Here is a 20,813-nt window from a genome sequence, read left to right as displayed (position 1 = left end):
TTCCTCTCGGTATGCCAAATACTCCCCTTAGTAATCCAGAATTCGTACTTTCACAGAAGGTAGAGCTGCTATTTTATATATATATATATATATATATATATACACACACACACACATATACTTATATATTTTATATATCATTATATATTATTTAAATCTTCCTGGGACATATTAAGAGGTCACACAGTAATTGCAAAAGCATAGAAATTGCTTTGATGTTAAAAATAAAATTTCAGAACCTTATTAATATCATGATTGGTGTTCCCTGTAATAGATTTTGTTGTTATCACACAGCTGAAAAACTACTATCTGATTTACAATCTTAAAAAAGGAAGACAGGCAGCAAAATATATCCTCATAATGCTATACAAGCTGTATCATATTAAAATTAAGAATATCAATTGCATTCAGTAATACATTTTGTAATTGATTGATTACTGAAAAATTATTTATAACTTTCTTGTTGCTGAATGCCTGCCTTGACAGGATATTGTCAATTCTCATATAACAGATTGGGTCAGATTTGACTGTTGCCTTAATTATTCTTGACTTCTGTGTTGGAATTTTTTTTCGTTCATTGGCTATAAACACTAAATTCGTGTGTAAATTCTGGTTATCTGACCTTATATTTGCTGCAGAAATAACTTAGTGGTAGAATCGGAATTATAATTTTGGGGATTAGGTAGAAGGGTGAATCTCTTCTCAAATTCTCATTAATTTTATTTGCTATAAGAAAGAAATATACCTAGAGAAGATAGAGCGTTGTGTCTACAGTTCTTAGCTGTAGGCTTCAGCTTGCCTCTGATCCTCTAACAATGCTTTGTATTTGGTTCCTAGAAGATACTGACAGACTGTTTCAACTAAAGCTACTTGTGATTTCTTGTTCTGACAAGGACCAGAACAACAGCAGGGGTGTCCTTACCATCATCAGTATCACTGTCAGGGAAAGAAGAGTGCCAGCACTGAGCAGTCTGCTCAGGCCTCTCTTGGCACCAGCAATCGTGGTGGTGACAGCTTCTTGGCTCTATGAACGTTGCTAACATACCACACAATCTAGACCCCGAGAGCCTCAATGGGCTGCACCTATGTTTTTCTTCTTATTTAGTATTAAATAGAGTCGTGTGTGCATAAAATGATTTAACAAATGTTCTGTAACCATTTAAACTATTGCAACAAATACATTTTTTATTGTAAAAATAGTACTTCAATAGCCATCTGACAGATGACTGTTTTTTCCCTAGAAATATTGTCTAAATGGAATAGTAGTGGCCCAGTGAGCATGGAGGACCCTGGAAGTAATAAATGATGATCAGAGCTCTGTAGAAGGCTAAGATTTGTGGCTATTTCAAATAGATGACTGTAAGATCTTAGGCGTTAGGGAATTTGAGTATATGACCAGTTTACTTACTTTAAATAAATTCTTAAGATATATGCTGCTTTTTTTCCCTCCTAGCTCTGATTTTCACAAGGCAACTCATAAAAATGTAGGCTCTTCAAGGCATTGTTAGGTTAAGGGCTGGTAATGTAGTTTAGGGGGAAGATACTTCATTGACTCAGGAAGCCTTGACGTCATATCTTAAGGCTTTATTTTTTTCTACCAGACAGAGTCAAAGCTTTATTGAGGGTGATCCAACTGGGGGTTGTTTATGAATAATAACCCTGTGAAATCCCAGATTCTTTCATGACAAAATCACTTCCATCCATTCAATCTTGAAGGAGCAAAAGACTTCTTCTGCAAGTGAGGGTTAATACATTTGAATGTTCTTTTTTCTGAGATTACAAATGCATTCTTTTTCCATATCCAACAGTTCTTGATCCATATCCAACTGTTTTTGTTTCATAGCCTTCTGTTTATTTTTAGAATGCTATCGTATTTTTTTAGACGCTTATTCAGTTTATGGTAATTCCTTTTTTTTAGATTACTCTCTTATTTATGTGAGTTCAGGAGTGATCTCTCATTGGGATCTTTCCATTAAATTAATTTTTCTCATGGCAGCCATATCGTGGCTGGTTGGATTGTTTCTGTCCATGCTTACTCCTCCGTGTTTGATTTCTCTGCACTGACTTTTCCAGGACCCCAGGGTTCTCAGATGAGAACCAACCCTTATATTTCTGATTCCATATTATTGTCTTAAGGAAATATAACCCATCCGTTTTGAGAATCAGGGTGTCATTTGGCCCAGCTCTTCGTTGGAGGATTGTCACTGACCTTCTTTGACATTCCGGTGATATTGCTCATTATGTATGCTATATTGCTCAGATCCTAACCAGAGTCCAAGCTATTTCCAGCCTCCATCTGCAGACCCAGTCCTCTGTTTCCTCACAGAGGGTAGAACATTGTTAGAGCTGGATCTCATGGGAGTTGAACACAAAGATGCCACGAGTCATTTCCAGTAGTGGAGCCTGTGGGTTTGCCTCTTCGAGGTCTTATTTTCTGTGTTTTCTTTCCATTCTGCTCCCCAGATAAAGTTAATCCACTTTTGACCATGAATATATCTTTTGAAATATGTACTAATAATGTTTCAACTGTCGTGTTGTGTTTTTGTGTATGAGGATTCAGTGCATACTGTCTCTAACGTATTTGCCAGAAGACCTCCCAAAAAACATATTTTAAAATATATGTTTTATATTGTCCAAACTAACCTTGGACAGTTTCATAATAGGTTGTGTTTTCTACAGAATCCAAAGATTGGAAGGAATACAGAACATGTTAGTTCTCAAATAAAGGCAGGATATTTATCGGAGGATGAAGCATCTAAATACAAGAATGGAGAAACCTGGAATATAAATTTTAAGACTGGTATACAGGATATTTTACAGTTTTAATATATTTAACCTATGGATACAAAATTTAAAGGTGTCAAAACATACCTATCGGGATCTATCAATCGACTAATCAATTAATCAATACATAGATATAATAAGCATAGTTTAGAGATTCTGAGACTTGAATATGTGATTGTTGGGTATATAACTCTCCAACAAAAGACATGTTCAGAATGCTATCAAGAATGTGCAATTGACTTTATCTTGTAAAATACCTTATTCTATAAAATATCTTACTCCATAAAATATCCTACTCTATAAAAATATTTTAAAGTGTCATCAATTCATATTTGACACAAAATGTTAAAGTTTTTAAAATCTAATATCACATTAAATCACTTTATTGATTCAGTACAAAAAAAGCTTAAATTGGCAATATGAATATTTAAAATAAGTAGCACGAATGAACTTTCTTGCTAGGTTATTCAACTTAAAGTTGCAGGAACCAAATAAGGAAATATACATGCTATTCAGAAATAGGTGGGATAATTTTTTCCTCCATTGGAAAAAATCCATTTATTTCAAGTATTTACATATTGATCTTATCAGTGCTAATAATACTAATACAATTCAAACTTTCAATTGTGCCAAACTTTCAAAATTTTTCCATGCTAGTTTTCCAATGAGAATGTGGCAATACGTATAAAAGTATATATGAACCATTCATTTTTTTAGCCAACAAGTATTTAGGGACATCTACTCTGTATAGAGCATAACTAAGTTTTAAGTAGAACTCAAATAAGTCACACTTTTTGCTATGGTAACCATCTGTTATTTTTGTCTACAGAGCATCGTTTTCTTTGGGGAATTTTCTATCCCACAGAGCACCTGAACATGGTATATCAACTTTCAATATGTAGGGGCTCTATCAATATTTATTAAATTAAATAATTAAGATGCTTTCTTATAATATGATTCAAATACAATAACAAATGAAAAGAACAAAGAATTTAAGAATGTAAGATAAAGAATACAACTTTAAGCAAATGAGAGCCATGAAAATGACTACATTATATCTAATATTTTTTTAAAGTAATTTTCTTACTCATACAGAACACAAGAAACAAATTGTTTCTGTATATATAAGCCCATGGTAAGAATTTTTCCAGCATTCAATGAATAGTTCTTGGATTTTAAGAGACTATCATTCTGAGATATTCCATTCTGGGGGACTCTCCAGCGTTACATTTTATTACTCTCAGCCACCAGGTCCTCAGTTCTCGCTTCTTCTGTCTCCTTAAATTTCTATGTTCTACCCTTAATGACACCTTTGGAATATGTAGATAAAGATATGCACTTTGTTTTTTTTTGTTTCCATCAGATAGCATTGCAATCCCTCCACATGTGTAAAGCACTGTCTTTCCAAGACTGAATCTGACAGAAAATGTCACAGAGATTTTATGTGTCAACATTTCTCCTAGTTGCTCCCAATTTTATCCTTTCCATTGCCTGTTTATTTTAAAATGAAACACATTTTTATAAAGGGCATTTGTGTTGAGACTTCCAACCATGATCTTTCTTAGAGGACTGTTCTTTTCTTTAAAATACCAGGATTTGCATATCCAAATTCAGTTTAACCTCCTTGCTTTCATTATCCCAAACTTTCACATATCAGGAAGCTGGTTCCCATTCTAAGTTGAAGGGGAAAGTTGGTATGGTAAGAAATAAAAGAGACCATTGAGTTGACAATAGCTTTCTGTTGGCTACTGAAGGCCACACTACTTTAAGGAGATGTTTCAAAGGAGAAAGAGGAGCACTTGAAAGTCATATTGAATTTATTTTCAATGCATTACAAGATTACAACTTTTTATAATTATTCACCTTTTTAAAACAGCACTTGCAATAAATACTTTGTATTTCTGAAGTCTTACTATTTCGTTATCTTGCCATTTCTTTCCCTTTTAGTTGCCATCCTGAAGGAAGAGTTAAAATTGCATGCAGATGTGTTACTTGTAATAACCAAATTTCAAACACTCTACTGGGAAATAATGTTACTTGAGAAATACACTGATAGCAAAACTCTCAAATCAAAGAATAACAAGAGCTTTCTGTAAAATTAGATTCACCAAATGATGTGAAATGTTGATGCTCACATAGTCAACCCAGGCACTCTTAATAACCAATGTCACTAGTTAAAGATTAAATATTTAAGTATATATTTAAGTATTAAGGTACTTTATAAACTTGCTTTAGAATAAAAGAATAAATCTTACTAGGTGGAAGAAATTCAACGTGCTTGAAATGAATAGAATTAACTATGCATCGCCAATATTATATATTTTGATTTATATGTCAATCCCTAATTTATTAATTGAAAGCATAGCTCTTTGACTTCCATCAAAATGCTGGTGTCTACACTGAAAAGTCTAATATTGAGAAAAAAATGTTCATAAGATAAAATCAATGTCATGCACAGGAAAGACTATAAACAGAGAAGTGCAAAAGAACCGCAGCTCAAGAATTTCATAGCTATGTGACCTTAGGTAAGAACTTAACCTCTTTGTCTTCTGTAAAGTGAACTCACTGCAAGCTTGTTCCAAGAGTTAAAGTGGCTAGCTGAGTATCTGGCAGTAAAACTACAAAATAATAGATTTAGATTATATCATATTCATTATTATTATCATCAAAATTACTTTAACAGTATATGCTATTTCTCTATACCTTCAGTCAAAGTTCAGGCACTGAGATATTTTGAACATATACTTTGCTCACAAAATATTTTGCAAAGCTGCTACATATTCAAGAGGGAAGAGTAAACACTTTACATCATAGGTATACTCATAAAGACAGGTACTAAACACTAAATGTAAAATAATGAGTCTCTATCTTACCATCTATTATTGGTTCAGACATGGTAAACATATTTTTTGAGTTACCTATAATAAAGAGTAAAAAGCACGCTAGAAAGTTGTTAACTAAGAAAATCCTTCAGAACAGATTTAAGCTTGGATTATAACAAGAACAATAGTCAAGTAATTTTTTTCTTATAGCTTTCTTAAAAATAAATCAACATTGTCAGTTTGGAAATGTCTACTCATTAAATATGAGCTTTTTAGTTTCAATCCTTTTACTTTATTAAAAAGAAAATATCTATAGAGTAAAGAGCAAATTAATGAATGTTTTTAAATGATGAGTTGAATTCATTTTGTATACATAGAAAAATATCATATTTTAGGAAGATTATTTTGGAATTATTTCCCCTAAAATGAGTGAGCTTCTTATAACCATGCCAGTATGTCTATAAACAGAAAAATAAGTAGAAACAAGTTCTAGGTTAACTGGTCATGATAATAGAACAAATCCTTTAAGTATAAAGGGACTAGATAAAATTACAAGTTTCATATCTTTCTGTCTAGAATAAACTTCTCTTCGTCAAGTCAGCTGTCTCCTCTTCGTCTATAAATCCTCTGAAGAGGCAGTTTACACATAACACAGGTGTTAAATATAATCTACCCCTTTGGTTATTTACCTTTAAGATTAGATATATTCATTGGTTTAAGAGGAGAACAGAAGCCTTGACTGCTTATGTGTTAGGGAGGAAAAGAAATTTTAGGGACATATTCTAGCCTAAGCCAAAGTTAACACGTCTTGGCTTTCATTACTCAAAGGAATGCCAAGTCTAGTTGGGAATAGGACCTGCCACTGTGTCATCACCTCACAACTGTTAGATGCTGACAATAACCCATTTTGGAGCTAATATCCTGACAAACACCACTCTCCCATGATTTAGTTTTGGCATATTTGCAAGTATTCATGAACACTGCCAGAAAAATAAGTTATTCCTACGGGAATTCTTGGAATAAATTAAAAAATAATCATTTCCTTAGTTATGATTTTTATGTACTGATAAAAAGTAGTGAAGCAGGAAAATTTGTGGGCAAAATGAGCTCTTAATCATGTTGATTACATATTTGTAAAACATTAAACATGATTTCATGATGTGCTCTTGAAATCATAAGAAAAGAGAAGCTCAGAATTACAACCTAAGAGGCAAGGGAAAAAATTCTCATGAATGACTATATGTTATGTATAATGTTTATAATTAAAATAAAAAGTGACTGCTTTGCTATTCTTCACTCAGACCCTGTATTTTTTAAAATGGGATTCCAGTGGCATTTTGCTAATTATGAGTCACGATACACCTAAAACCTAGTTCTTAAAGAGAAAAGGAGGCAGAAATTTCCAGCCTCTAATTTAGCCAGCTCAACTGTTCAGATTTTAAAACCGGGAATATAAAATCTCACTATATTGTGTGAAGAGCCAAGTAATATATAGATAGCTATAAAAATAAGAACACATAAATATCAGAATTACTTCTTCAAAAAAAATCTGTGATTTGAGGACCATTTAGAAAGTAAGAATTCTTATAAAAACTAAAAGATACTGTAAAGAATGGAATTATACAACTTAAAATATCTGAATATTAGCTTGAACTTTCCCCCTCAACTTAAATACCCCTATAATTGCATTTATATTTGAGGTAAAATTTAGATTTATATCATAACAATCCTTTCTTGAAATCAAAACATGATTCACTGACTGTCTTTGAGTGACAGTGGTGCTCACCAAATAGGTCCTCTGCTTCACCATACTTCTTCCTCCCCGCCCCCCCCCACCCCGGGAAGTTAGTGGGACCACGTTAATATCTCCAGCCATTAAACTTTCAGCAAACGTGGTATGATGTCCTTCTTGGCCTATACAGGTATATGCATGGCTGAGTCGCTTTGCTGTGCACATGAAACTATCACAACATTGTTAATCAGCTATACTCCAATATAAAATAAAAAGTTACAAGTAAAAAAAAAACTAGTAAGCAATACTCTGTTTCTTCCAAAGCCACAGCGATTCAAGAGTTTACATGTTGCAGAGCCTAAATTATTGCCTTGTCACTTTATGTGTGTGTGTTTCATTTAGTACTCTCAGTTGTCCTATGGAGTAGTGTTATATCTATTTGATAAATTAGGAAACTGAGAATAAAATTGGTCATCACTGACATGATGGACATAGTAAAAATACATGTCTTGAGATCAGACAGAAAAGCGTTCAAGTCCTATATTTGCCACTTGCTTCTTATGTGATCTTGACCAGGTTATATTTTAAAGCCTCAGATCCTTCACCTGAAAAATGGGAATTATTGCAGTACCTCTTTGTGGGATTATAGTGAGAATTTAGTGACATATGTTAAGCTCTTAACATGTTGTAGACACTCAATAATGGAGACCCATTTTTCTTGTATTGTCACAAACCCACAGGCTGTTTGACATCTTTTAATCTTTGACTTTTTTCTAACGGTTAGGATAAGACATAAGGAAAAATCAGCTTTAAGATGAGGCATTTTCATATTACAGAGAATCAGGTACAATCAAGTGTGCCACCATCACACAAAGATATAAATTCCTTACATGGAAAAGATTCTTTCTTTGGTTCTTCTTTTTTTTTTAATGTGAGCAATATACTTTACTACACTTGTCCAAAAATTAAATATTGCAGAATTATAAATTCTGGGTTCCATAGTAAATTCTTTAGAAAACGTTTGTTTTTCTAACCTTTTGTCAATTTTAGGAGGAACACATTTTGAGGTAGGAAGATGGAATTGTAAGAGGAGATCCATTGTTAAGAGTTCTCTGTTAAGATTCCAGGGAATCTTTGAAGAATATTTGTACCTAAGAACACAAGGATGATAAAGGTGATCTTTCTAAATGATTATCTAAAGCTGTCTATTGCCTGATTAAATCTTTCCACTTTTTCCCCTCAAGAATAAGGTTTAAATTTTGTAGCATTTGTGTAGACTGATCTGCTTTCTGTTGATTTTTCAGACTAACCACCATCTTTTTCTGGTAAGCATTAAATCAAGCTATATTCAATTTCTCAAGTGATCCATATTCATTTATTCCCCCAGTCATTATACGTGCAAACCTATGATAACAATTCCATTGCAGACCTGGGGCTTATTGTTCTCTAGGGTGAGAATATAAACCAATTAAGAACAGAGTCATTTTTAGGGATGAGTAAAGAAGTTGTTTGGAAGATAAACCTTCCTGAAGAGACAGGCAGACCTGAGAAATGGCGAAATATCAGGAGAAAGAGCATTTGAGCATCTGGATCTAGCCATACATGAAGTCAGAACTATACCATCTGACTTCCCATGTACAGATGACAAACATATAATTTCTTTCATTTGCAACTATACTTATTCACAGATTTTCATTTTTCTAATTTTCCCCCAAATGTCCTTAAGGTGTGGACGCTAAATTTAATGTGCATAGGAATCTCTGGAGAAGCTTGTTGGTGACAGATTTATGGCTTCACTTTTAGAATTTCTGATTTAACCATTTGGAGAAAGAACCCAGGAATTTGTATTTTTTTAGCCAATATCTCATGTGTTTCTTATATATCTGAGGCTTTCCTACTTTAAGAAGAATTGGCTTTAAGGATTAAGAAACTACATGTTTTGACAGTACTTGAAAAACATAGCAACATACATCAGCAACTTTGCCTGGTACAAATATCGGGTGTCCTTCTTATCCCTGCAAATATACATACAATGAATAATATTTGTTTTACTCAATCAGATAACTGAAAATATGAAATCAATGACTGTATTTTTATAGAGTCATTCCTCTGATCAATAACCATTGGCTGTCTTTACCTAACCCTCAACACCAGGGCACACTAACAAATAATCATTGAATTTAATGACTTCATATTGCCCTAGGTTCAGGACAGCTGTTCCAGAACCTTCTAATGTGAACTGATACTTCTCACTGCTGATGGCGGCCGTGGCCCATGCCATCGCACCATCTGCTCAGCTCTCACTCGCAGCAGCTGCTGCTCTTGCTTTGGCAGCCTCTGCCTGGCTCTCTGTGCCTCGCTCCTGCACTACTCCTCTGCGCTGCTAAAATCACAATACATTTCACCCTCCACTCCTAAACAGAGGAATTCCTTAGTCATTTCTCCTTTTAGATTCAGAGAAGCCCTTTGTGAAACATCTACAGGGCTCACTTTAAAAATCCCTTCCTTCTCAAACTTAGCAATTTCATACTATTAATGATTTCTTAAATTGGAGGGGGGGGGGCGGGGGGAGGGGCGGGCTTAGTCTTGTTTGCCACAGCAGAAATACAGAGCTTCACAAATGCAATGGTAATGATACTTGCTCAGATGATGCTTGCTCTTAAAAAATAGTAATAATAATAATAATAAAATAATTTTTAAGAACTCAAAAATTTTACTAAATACAGAAGAGAATAAACCCTTAGAGCTTTTTGCAATTTATTCATATATAGTTATATATATAAATATATATATAAACAAATGTGATGACTATAAGCTTACCATATATTTGATTAACAAACAGAGAGAAAAGTAGTATGTAACTCTCAGTGAGAAATATAAAATTTTAGAAACATGAATTTATAAGCCAGTTTGGGAAATATAAATACATAGAAATGATTGAAATATAAGATATAGAATGATCGATTAAAGTGTTTCTTTAGAAGAGCTCATCTCCCCAACACTTCTTCAGTGCCCTCCTTTATCTCTAAAGGCAGATGACTCCTCCTCTGCAGAAAATGGAAGGTTTATAAGTTAGAGAAATTAAACAAGAGGAGCTTTGGATTCAGGGACGCAAAATGAAGCACAAGGCAAGGATGCAATAGAAGGAAAAATTAAGGGAGAGGCTAGTACATGATAATCTCTATATGCTGTGTCAGAATTCTAAGTTCTAATCTTCCTCCCTGCTCCTAGAATACCAGCAGTCAATTCTATAACGATCCATACTCTTTAAATTAGGAGATTATATTTTCCCTTTGGTGTGTGTATAGGGGGGGACCCTCCACATTTTTGTATTTGAGGTGTTTAAAGAATTGTTTTAAGAGAGAAAATCATGGTTCTTGTACAAGTATAACATAATCGTGTCAAACAAAAAACAAATCCGAATTAGTAAAGACAGACCTTGTTCAGAAGGCTTATTGCGAGGGAGGGAAAGAGGCTATTGCCTGGAAGAGAGACCAGAACTAAGTATGAACTTTATTATGCTGAAGCAGAGGGCAGTCGGATTTCTAAGGGCTGGGTGAGCTAGAAGAAAAGTACTGGAGAAGATTGGGAGGAGGTCAAATGCCATCTGTGTTTGTGAATTGGTTTTATCCAAAGGAAAAATAAACTTCTCCTATCTTTAGGACAGGAGGTAGTTTCATAGCTCAGAATAAGGCACCCTACTACAATCAGGGTCCCATCTCCCACAGAAACAGAGAGAGAGTAGTGCTATCTCTTTTGAAATAATTAAAAATAATTCTGATAAGACTAGGGGTCTTTGTCTAAGCACATTATGAAGGTAAATAATAATCTTTCCTATTGTAGAGGAAGACATTAATCAACAAAACAAAGAAGCAAGCCCATGGGAACTCAGTAAACTTTGAAAAACATATATATATATATATATATATATATATATGTATGTCATGGCTTCTTTCCAGACTCAGCTATGATAGAAAAGTTTTGCCTTTCTCTGTGTGTTAATTGCTACTTATGCTTTCATATTCTAGAATAAACTGATACTTGAAGATAAAATTGTACTATTTCTCCTTGGGGAAAAAAATAATATACACACATGTATTTCTCTGTCACTGCTGCTCCTCGTATAGACTTCACTAGCAATAGCAATTTTACCTCTTAATCCACATAACCTAATTTCTTTGTACAGAGAAAAACACGGAAGGTAGAAAAGTAAGAATTGACTGTCATACGCAAACATTTTAAGAAATTAACTGAATACATGTAACTGGCAATGTTGAATTGTATCTGAGTTCTATGTTCCTGGAAAGTAGTAACAAATCCAGAAATCCCCAAGCCTTGTGTGTTCCAAGAAAAGGCTAGCCATAAAGGACCTTCCAACTCTCACATATTTAGAAATAAGACACTTCTCCCTCCTTCCTCATGACTCTCATATACTTGTGTATGATTCTTTTGTTTAGTTGCCTCTATAAAACCCCAGACTCCTCCTTTTCTTTGAGACGTTCTTCATCTCTTTTTCCCTATCACAGTAGGCTGAACACAGTTAACTCCTTAATTGTTCTGTGCATTTGTCTTTCACATAGTACAACTTTCTACAGCTATGTACACCCCTTTTATAATAATTTACTAATAATTTCTGGAGGTAGGGAAACATTTCACACACAATAAAGGTCAAGGCTTTTCTTAATTATAGACACACCGACTCCCAGACATAAAACAAATACATGAGAGCTTATAGTTTCAGCTCTACAATCTCAGCCACAGGTCACAAGTAAAAATACACAAGAACTCGCACATTCCTTCCCAGCAGGCACAAATTTATTTATTTATTTGAGGTGGCAAACAGACAAATCCATGAAAATAACAAACTGGATTCTCCACCATCTCTTACCTAGTGGAGAACAGGTTAATACCATTGATCAACCAAGAACACCAAACGGTCAGACGATAAAACCAAACTATCAATTATTGCTGCCACCCACCAATGGGGAACCATTTAGTGGTCGTACATGAACCAGAGACAAAAAGGAAAACACAGAATCAGAAGAGAGGAGGAAAAAAAGCAAGAGGAAAAGAGAGTCACAAGCTGTAAAATTTCATTATCATTTGGAATTCACTTTGGGAGTAAAGAAAAGCCATGCCTGGGGTTAAGCATCACAGTAAGCACTCTTCTCCATCAGTACAGTTTACTAAACTCTGGCAGGTAAATCCACGAGGATCTCGGGGTTATCGCCAAAATGAAAGCCACATTGCTGTTTGATTCCTCTGTGGTCAAGTTTACCAGTTGCTAATTCTGCCCTCACAGATTGAGCTTCCTTGTCAGCGTCTGTAGTGTTTCCTTCTCAAATATAAGCTGACAGCCATAGATCAGCAAATATTTTGAGCATAAGAATAAAAGATATCAAAGCCAACAAACAAGGAAAGTCATTATAAAGTAAAAAGAGTCCATTCAGTTTACAGGTTTTTAAAATGGGAGAAAAAATGATTTTGCATATTATACAAAGATGCTCATTGTGTTATCTTATCCACCCCTACCAGAAGCAGCTATCAAATGATTTACTCAACAAACAAAAACGCAGATTTCCAAATGAAGTTTAAGTGGTTAAGAAGGCAAAGGAGAACCAAGAGGTAGGCAGGATCACTTTTTGAAGGAAATGATTTGTTAATTAATACTATGAAATATATCATAAAAGCTATAAAGAACCACTGGGGAATTCTGTGTAGGATATGATAGTGTACACAGTACTTTCACAAATATTGACATTTTTTGAAACATAGCACATTATAAATTCACTTCAGGATTTTCTAATGTCCATCCTAATAGAGAAACCAAATGCTTAAGATAAGTCACAAACAATTTGCTTCTAGGTGACTCTTTTCTAGAAGTTAGAGCCCATAGTTTCATTCCTATTCTAGATTTAAGATATAGAAGTACTGATACTATGCTATATAGCTCATATAGGATAGTCTTTCCATTTCCCAGGGTTACTGGAGATTGATAAAAGAGAGGCAACTGGGGAAGTACAGGGAGTATGTCTTACACTGCCTCCAGTTAGGTGAGTTAACTTCTCTGACTACACATCCAAAGAGAAAGATTAATCTTCCTACTGACTATTCAGAAGCTGAGGAGCCCACTTCTGCATCCAAATGTGTTGTGCACCAAAAATGTACAAAACTCATGGGTTACTTAGTGAAGGCTTAAGGAATTTTGTTTCTTTTTTGCATTTTTTAAATTGTTTAGCATTTTCTAATTTCTCTCTCTCTCTCTCTTTTTTCCTGATTCTCTAAGTGACCTGTATCTTTCTTCTACTGTCTTGTCTTTAAGTATTTCTTATCCACTATTTCTTGAAAATAGTTATATCCCTTTGTTCTTCTTGTTCCTTTCTTACTCTGCCATTTCAAGCCTCCCCCAAATGCTAAATATAAAGGATATCGTTCTCCACCTACAGTGCTGTTGGGTCTGAAGTTGGGAGGGATAAACTCTGCTCCCATTGGAGGATGGTGACATTTGCAATTTTAATCTAACTCCGCCTGTGCTAGATGTGGAGAGGTGCGTTCTTGAGTTCACCATAATTCATTACTCTGATGTCTCCTCAAAATGAATGCTTCACAACATCTGACCTGGAGTATAAAAGTTGAAGAAGAACTGATGAAGAACAATAAGGTAGTGGAAAAGAAAAATTTCACCTAACACCTGCTAAAAATAGCAAGGAAAACTGTATTCAAGACTATTACAGGGACTTCCCTGGTGGCGCAGTGGTTAAGAATCCTTCTGCCAATGCAGGGGACACGGGTTTGAGCCCTAGTCCGGGAAGATCCCACATGCCGTGAAGCAACTAAGCCCGTGCGCCACAACTACTGAGCCTGCGAGCCACAACTACTGAAGCCCGCGTGCCTAGAGCCCGTGCTCTGCAACAAGAGAAGCCACCTCAATGAGAAGCCCGCGCACCTCAACGAAGAGTAGCCCCCGCTCGCTGCAACTAGAGAAAGCCCGTGCGCAGCAACAAAGACCCAATGCAGCCAGAAATTAACTAATTAATTAATTTGTTTAAAAAAAGACTTTTGCAATAAAGCTCAAGACTATATTGCAAGAGGGAAGAAAGATTGAGCTCAACTCTGTTGAAAAAATAGAGGATTTTAAATGCTGGAGTGAGCTAATGGAAAATTACTAGAGGGCATTAAGGGGTAGTTCAGTCCATTTGATTAGGCCTCTGTGTTTACTAACTGTTGCTTATTGAAATTAGGCTCCTAGCCTCCCACAGAGACTGGGAAGCAGTGGCTCTGCTTTTCTTGATGGTTACATTTCAAAGGATGGTTGCAAGGTCCTTGAGAAAGACATTCCTGGGTTGTAGAAGTTTCACCTTTCAAAGAAGAGAAAAAGATCTTACAAGTGCAATTTTCTAAAGTAAATGCTCTAATAAAAGGGAGTTCAGGAAGAGGCCTAACATAGTCGGAAGAGGCCTAACATTTTGTCAAGCTGTTAAGGCTGTCTTGGTCAGCAGCATAGAGGGTATTCTAGGAAATACATGTATTTAAATTTAATTTAGCAAAAATCTGGAATATGTATGTGTAACATAATCAAATTAAATTAAAATCCTGTGTGTAACCACCTAGAGGGGTGGGATGGGGAGGGTGGGAGGGAGGGAGATGCAAGAGGGAAGAGATATGGGAACATATTGTATGTGTATAACTGATTCACTTTGTTATAAAGCAGAAGCTAACACACCATTGTAAGGCAATTATACTTCAATAAAGATGTTTAAAAAAAAAAAGTAATGGCTATTTGAATTTTTTCCAAAAAAAAAAAAAAAATCCTGTGCCTATTTGTCTTACAATAGTGAAAGAAGTGATATCAGTTTTTCCCTTACTTTTCATTTTGTTGTTCCTTTCTTTAACAAATAATTACTGAACAAGTCTTCTTTGTTAAGTTCTTTGTTTGAGAAACACAAAGCACACACACACATAAGAGAGAGGCAGACTTTTCAACAGCAGTGGGAATTAAGTCCTTGAAGTTAAGGCTTTTACTCAGAATCATCAAATTCCAGGAGAAGTTTTTACTAACAATGTTTAGTCGAAAAATTGAGCCAGGATGATGGATTCATGGGTTGGAATTCAGGTAGGATAGAAACTAGAAATGGAATAATTGCTCCTACAGCATTGTATTCCTTTCACCAAAAAATCATAGGGAAGTTAAAGAAGATGCGTCAGGTGCTAATTCTTATGCACAGGAGCTTCTTTCCAGGCTGACAGAGTCATTACCTCCCTCCCCCCCCCCCACCCCCGTTAATACTCATTTCTTACACTGATTCTAGAAGCTCTACTACATTTTAACTGGGAGTCCCTACATCATGACTTCATCACTAGAAGAACCAAAAAAAGAAAAAAATCCAAGCTCTAGCAGCTATTAGTTTTGTCTTTTAAAAAATTTAGTTATTGAAAATTAACGAATCAGCCTATTGAATATTCTTAAATATTTGGTCAGGAACAGTAGAGTCTTCTCAGATGATCAATATTTTATTTAATAAAAACATATCAAACACATATGATTATTAGAATAACAATTTTGGGGTTTTTTTAAATTGAAGTATAGTTGATTTACAGTATTGTGTTAGTTTCAGGTGTGCAGCAAAGTGATTCGTTATATGTATATTTTTTTCAGATTCTTTTCCATTATAAGTTATTACAAGATATTGAATATTTGCTTGTGCAAGTTCGTGTGCCCGACACACAGTGAGGCCAAACAAACCGAAACATCAGAGTTTGGAGAAAGGTTTATTGCAGGGCCATGCAAAGAGACGGGTGGCTCATGCCCCCCAAAACCCAGAACTCCCCAAAAGTTTTCAGCAAAGCATTTTTAAAAGCCCAGTGAGGGAGGGGTGTCGCAGGGTATGTGATCAGCTTATGCACAATTCTCTGATTGGCTAATGGTGAGGTAACAGGGTGGTGGCACAGGGGTCAACATTATCAGTCCTTAGGCTCCAGGAGGCCTGGGGCTGTGTGCTCACAGTCATCAAGTTGTTAATGTTTTCCAGTTGGTGGGCGTGGTTCACTTTTGTAAAACAGCTCAGGAAATGTGCATCAGAAACTGTTACGTAGGTACTTCAGAGAGGAGCTAGAGCAGAGGATATCTATAGTAATATTTTAGAAAGATCTACGTGATTATGGCACTTGGCGTTGCTACGGAACTCTTTTGTGTATGGGTGAATTTTATTTATCTGTCCTTTTTTTTAAGTTTTAGGCATGATGTTTCAGCACTCTTATTTCTGAGAAAGAAGGAACATACCATTTTTATACTTCCTGCTTCCTACAGATGTCTTCCTGAAAATTGGAGAGAAATTACAAGCCTGTCTTTAAGTTGAAAATAGGAAAAACTGGACATAGAGTTAAAAAGGGGACGGGGCTAGGGAGTTTATGATTGTAACTGCCAAGATGACTCCAATAATTCTTGCCTCCTGTTATTTATGCCCTTGTGTGATATCCTTCTTAACTGAATTAGGGCTACTCTGTGTGACCAATGGAATACTACAGTGTGTGACTTCCCAATCTACATGTTAAAACTATCACAGCTTCTATTTGTGCCCTTGGATCACTTACTGGGGACCAATAAACTGCCCTACTATGAGGACATTTAAGCATCCCTGTGGAAAGGCCAATCAGGAGAGCTACTAAAGGTCCCACCAACAAACAGAACCAGTTTTCAAGAGGTATGAATGAGTGAACTTGGAAACAGTTAAGCCGGCAAGAGGGATAGATGCCTGAGCCTGCAGAGGATTGCATCTGATTGCAATCAATGAGAAACTCCAAGACAAAACTGCTCAGTCAAGTCGGTCCCAAATTCCTGATCCCCAGAAACTGAGAGGTCATATTTATTGTTTGAAGCCACTAAGCTTTGAAATGAGCTGTATTACAAGAAGGGGAGCAGAATACGTCACCCCAAATGTGCCACTTTGGCACATCGATTGTTTTGAGCTGAAGGCAAATAGGACCCAGCAGACTCAGGAAGAGCTTTTTGCCTCTCCTTTAACTGCCTAAACTAATTTAAACTAGGAAAAGAGCTATTACCAGAGATAACTTTTTATATCAGAAAGACTTATCTGTATGGCAGGGCAAACATCTGTTTACCAACCTCTTCTCATCCTCCTGGGAATTGTCTCACTCGCCTTTGAAGCCCCAGACCCCTACCCACTTCTCCGTAGCTCAGGATGGTGTATAAGCCTCAATTGTCTGACTGCCTATGAGTCTACTATATTTTTATGGGGACGCCCATACGTACAAATTTTTTTTTCTCCTTTTAATCTATCTTACATCAATTTAATTATTAGGCCAGCCAAAGAACCTAAAAAAGAAAAAGGGAAAAGTTTTCCACCCCTACGGAAGCTATAAATCATAGGACAAGAGGGGGAAAAAAGTTTAAAGGGCTGTGATATCCAGGAGGTTTCTTAGAATTTATATCCCAAAAATTCCTTTGACTTTATTCTGTGTGTGACAGATGTTTGAATTTCATAGGGTCTAGAGAATTTCAGGTGCGCGGCCCAAGTTTCTGGGCAAGTCTAGAGTTGTTGAGGCATTGCTACACAGAGGACTTTGAAGCAAACGTACAGTTTTACTGACTGATGTGAAGAAGCAATCAGCTTCAGAGGGAATTTTAGTAGGTAAGAGTTCAGCCATGGAGGAAGAGAAGGGAGAGGAGTCTGGGATGAATGGAAAATGGGAATGAAGCCATTGAATTGGAAAAGGAAAAAAAAAAAATATATATATATATATATATATATGTACATCTCAGCAGGAAGTTCTCACAGGAGATGTTATTAGGTTAACTCTTACCCTAAGGATATTATAGCCATAATGTATGTAACTTTTCTTGTACAAATATCATTTTCAAATAGCGTTTAATGCACAGACACTGGTTTCTTCTTTCTCTGTATTTATGTTTGTGTTTTCTGAAATTTTTGGTAGCCAACCTTTAAGTAAATGATTGATTTTTTTAAGTTTTTTTAATTCATATATTTTAACAAACATGTTGTGCTTGTAAACATATTAGTCTTCCTCTATCTATCTCCAAAAGATTTTTGGGGATAATTCCAATTCTATTCTATTCTATCCTGTTATCATATCATATGTTAGACCAATGTGTCTTGATTTTCTGCTTTAGAAAAAAAAGTCATGGCAGATCATTTCTTTCGATGCGAAGAAGCTTAAACAGAAAAAGAACAATGTATGAAAATAAGAGAGATGTGAACGAAGCAGCCAACTGGCATCCATGCTTCGGACTCATATGCAAATCAAGTTATTCTGTGCTTTCCAACACTTCCCAAATTCTTTTAAAACCATATTTGAAGCTGGATAGCAACTCTCTATGAAGACATCAGTGATAAAAATGCAGACAGCATTGTGTTGGGTAGAGCAATGCCAGGAGTTGACAGGACCAACAGATAAAACCAAAGCAATTAAGTTTCCATAAACACTTGACTTGGTGTTGAATCAACACTCTTCTTTCTAAACAGCAGTGTAGCAAGGCATAAATAACAAATCATACATTTCCAATCTATAAACCATGCTGGTTTGATGAAGTAACAGAATTCTTTTCCAGCTTTTCTTTTTACCATGTGGAAGAAAAAAAAAAGTTACTCAGTAATTTGTGAGTTTTACTTGAGACATGAATTTCTCTCTCCGCAAAATATTTAAAGATTTATAGATGAGATTTGGCATGCTTCCAGCTTACTACCATCCCTCTCCAGCAACAACGACAAATTCTTATGGCTAGAGGTGAGCAATTTTTGAATGACATTTAGTCATTCTTTCTCACAAACTGTTTTCCAGGCATTTATTACCAGCTCTTTGGCAAAGCTAGAAAATGCTGTCTCAAGAGCCTTCAATCTTTCTGTTATTTTTTATTTCCTATCCCCCATCTCAACACATAACACAAAATAATTCATGACTACACACTCTTTGCCTTATTTCATTCCCTTGTAGATAGGTATTCAATTGACCTTTCTCAGGAAAGATCCAAGGAACACATTTTTATTAAATAATAGTGTCTTCTTTCTTCCAAAGAACAAAGGCAAAATCCACAATGGAAAAAAAAAAAAAAGAAAAAGAAAAAGATACCAGAACCTATGTAGAGACTGCAATATAAATGGTCATGCACTCATGTAAACAAGCATTTCCCAAGTTTTCAGAATAATAAAATAAATCAAAAACATCTGATTTTACCTGTGATTTTCTACACTCATATATGATTTCTGTCTGTGCAGCAATGCCCTTCTTTGCTTTAAAAGTCTTATTTATCTGCCCTTATCTAGCTCAAATGGCATCTAGAGTATTTTAGTATCTAATACAATATGATTTAAAATTTCCAGACGTTTCAAGGCAGTCCGTTGCTTCCACAAGACTTTGGACAAATTTTTATTAGAAAGCTCTCATATCGCAGGTAGTTTTCCTGTTAAACAAGAAGTTCCTTAGGAAAATGCACTATTTATCTTTTCATTCCCAGAATCTCAGTGTCTGGCATTTATAGTGCAGTTGCCATAAATACATTGTATGTACTATATACCAGGTGCTAGATTGCAAACTTCATGAGATTGAGCAGTTTATATATTTGATTATTTCAGGTTTCTTTAGTGTCTAGGGGAGAGCATGGTACATATTAACATCTCAATAAATATTTATTGAATGCATCCATTCTTGCATGCAAAGAAAGCTGATAAGCTGCTTTTCTTTTCTGGGCCATGGGGTCACTTTCCCTTTCATTGTCTTGCTATCTGACTGTGGCAACAGTGAATCATGCAACTAATCTTTGCCGCTTGTTCCAAATGTGGAAGTTTAAGACTGGTGAGTTTCATAGATAACGTAGTCTGGATTACAAATTAGAAACGCATCCACAATCATGACTTGTAGGCTTCACAGGCTCTAGATTTGTTGTGATTATTATGTGTTCATGCCCCTTGTGTGCTGTAAATTCCTGAATCTCTTGTAAGCATTTTCATTGAGCTGACTTCCTCATAGAGCAAATCTTCCCTGTGGAGTATTGTGTAAAGGCAAGAGCACACTATACAGCCAAATATCTGGTTCTCATCAGAACACTGAATATTACAAACTGTGTGAGCTGGGGTAAGTTATCTATGGCTTTAAGTGTCAGTTTAGTTATTTGAAAAGTGAGATTAATGATAAATGACTACTTAATAGCATTGTCATAATGTTAAATAAGAGATAATGTGCAGCCTTATCTTAACACCATCCATTATAATGTAAAAGTAAATGTTAGTTAGAGAACAGACTTGTGGCTGCCAAGGGGGAGAGGGGTAGGGGAGGGATAGAGTGGGAGTTTGGGGTTAGCAGATGCAAATTAGTATATATAGAATGGATAAATGACAAGGTCCTACTGTATAGCTCAGGGAACTATATTCAATATCCTATGATAAACCATAATGGAAAAGAATATAAAAAAGAATGTATGTATATGTATAAATGAATCACTG

At 35.5% G+C, this 20,813-nt stretch overlaps 1 protein-coding gene across 1 annotated transcript in view; it reads left to right on the top strand.

Annotated features, from left to right (window-relative positions):
• The first annotated feature begins 330 nt into the window (after positions 1–330).
• CRISP1 (cysteine rich secretory protein 1) overlaps positions 331–20,813 on the top strand; it is a 40,872-nt gene continuing 20,389 nt past the window's right edge. Inside the window, 3 exon segments of the mRNA XM_082347675.1 lie at positions 331–20,297; positions 20,301–20,321; positions 20,325–20,445. Of these exon segments, the coding sequence (XP_082203801.1) occupies positions 20,265–20,297; positions 20,301–20,321; positions 20,325–20,445 (175 nt within the window). The 5' untranslated portion in view covers positions 331–20,264.

This window comes from Balaenoptera borealis, assembly GCF_965194805.1.
Source record: "Balaenoptera borealis genome assembly, chromosome: 12".
Classification (NCBI taxonomy): Eukaryota; Metazoa; Chordata; class Mammalia; order Artiodactyla; family Balaenopteridae; genus Balaenoptera; species Balaenoptera borealis.
The sequence above is the reverse complement of the archived record's forward strand: the minus strand, read 5'-3'. Positions and strand labels throughout refer to the sequence as shown.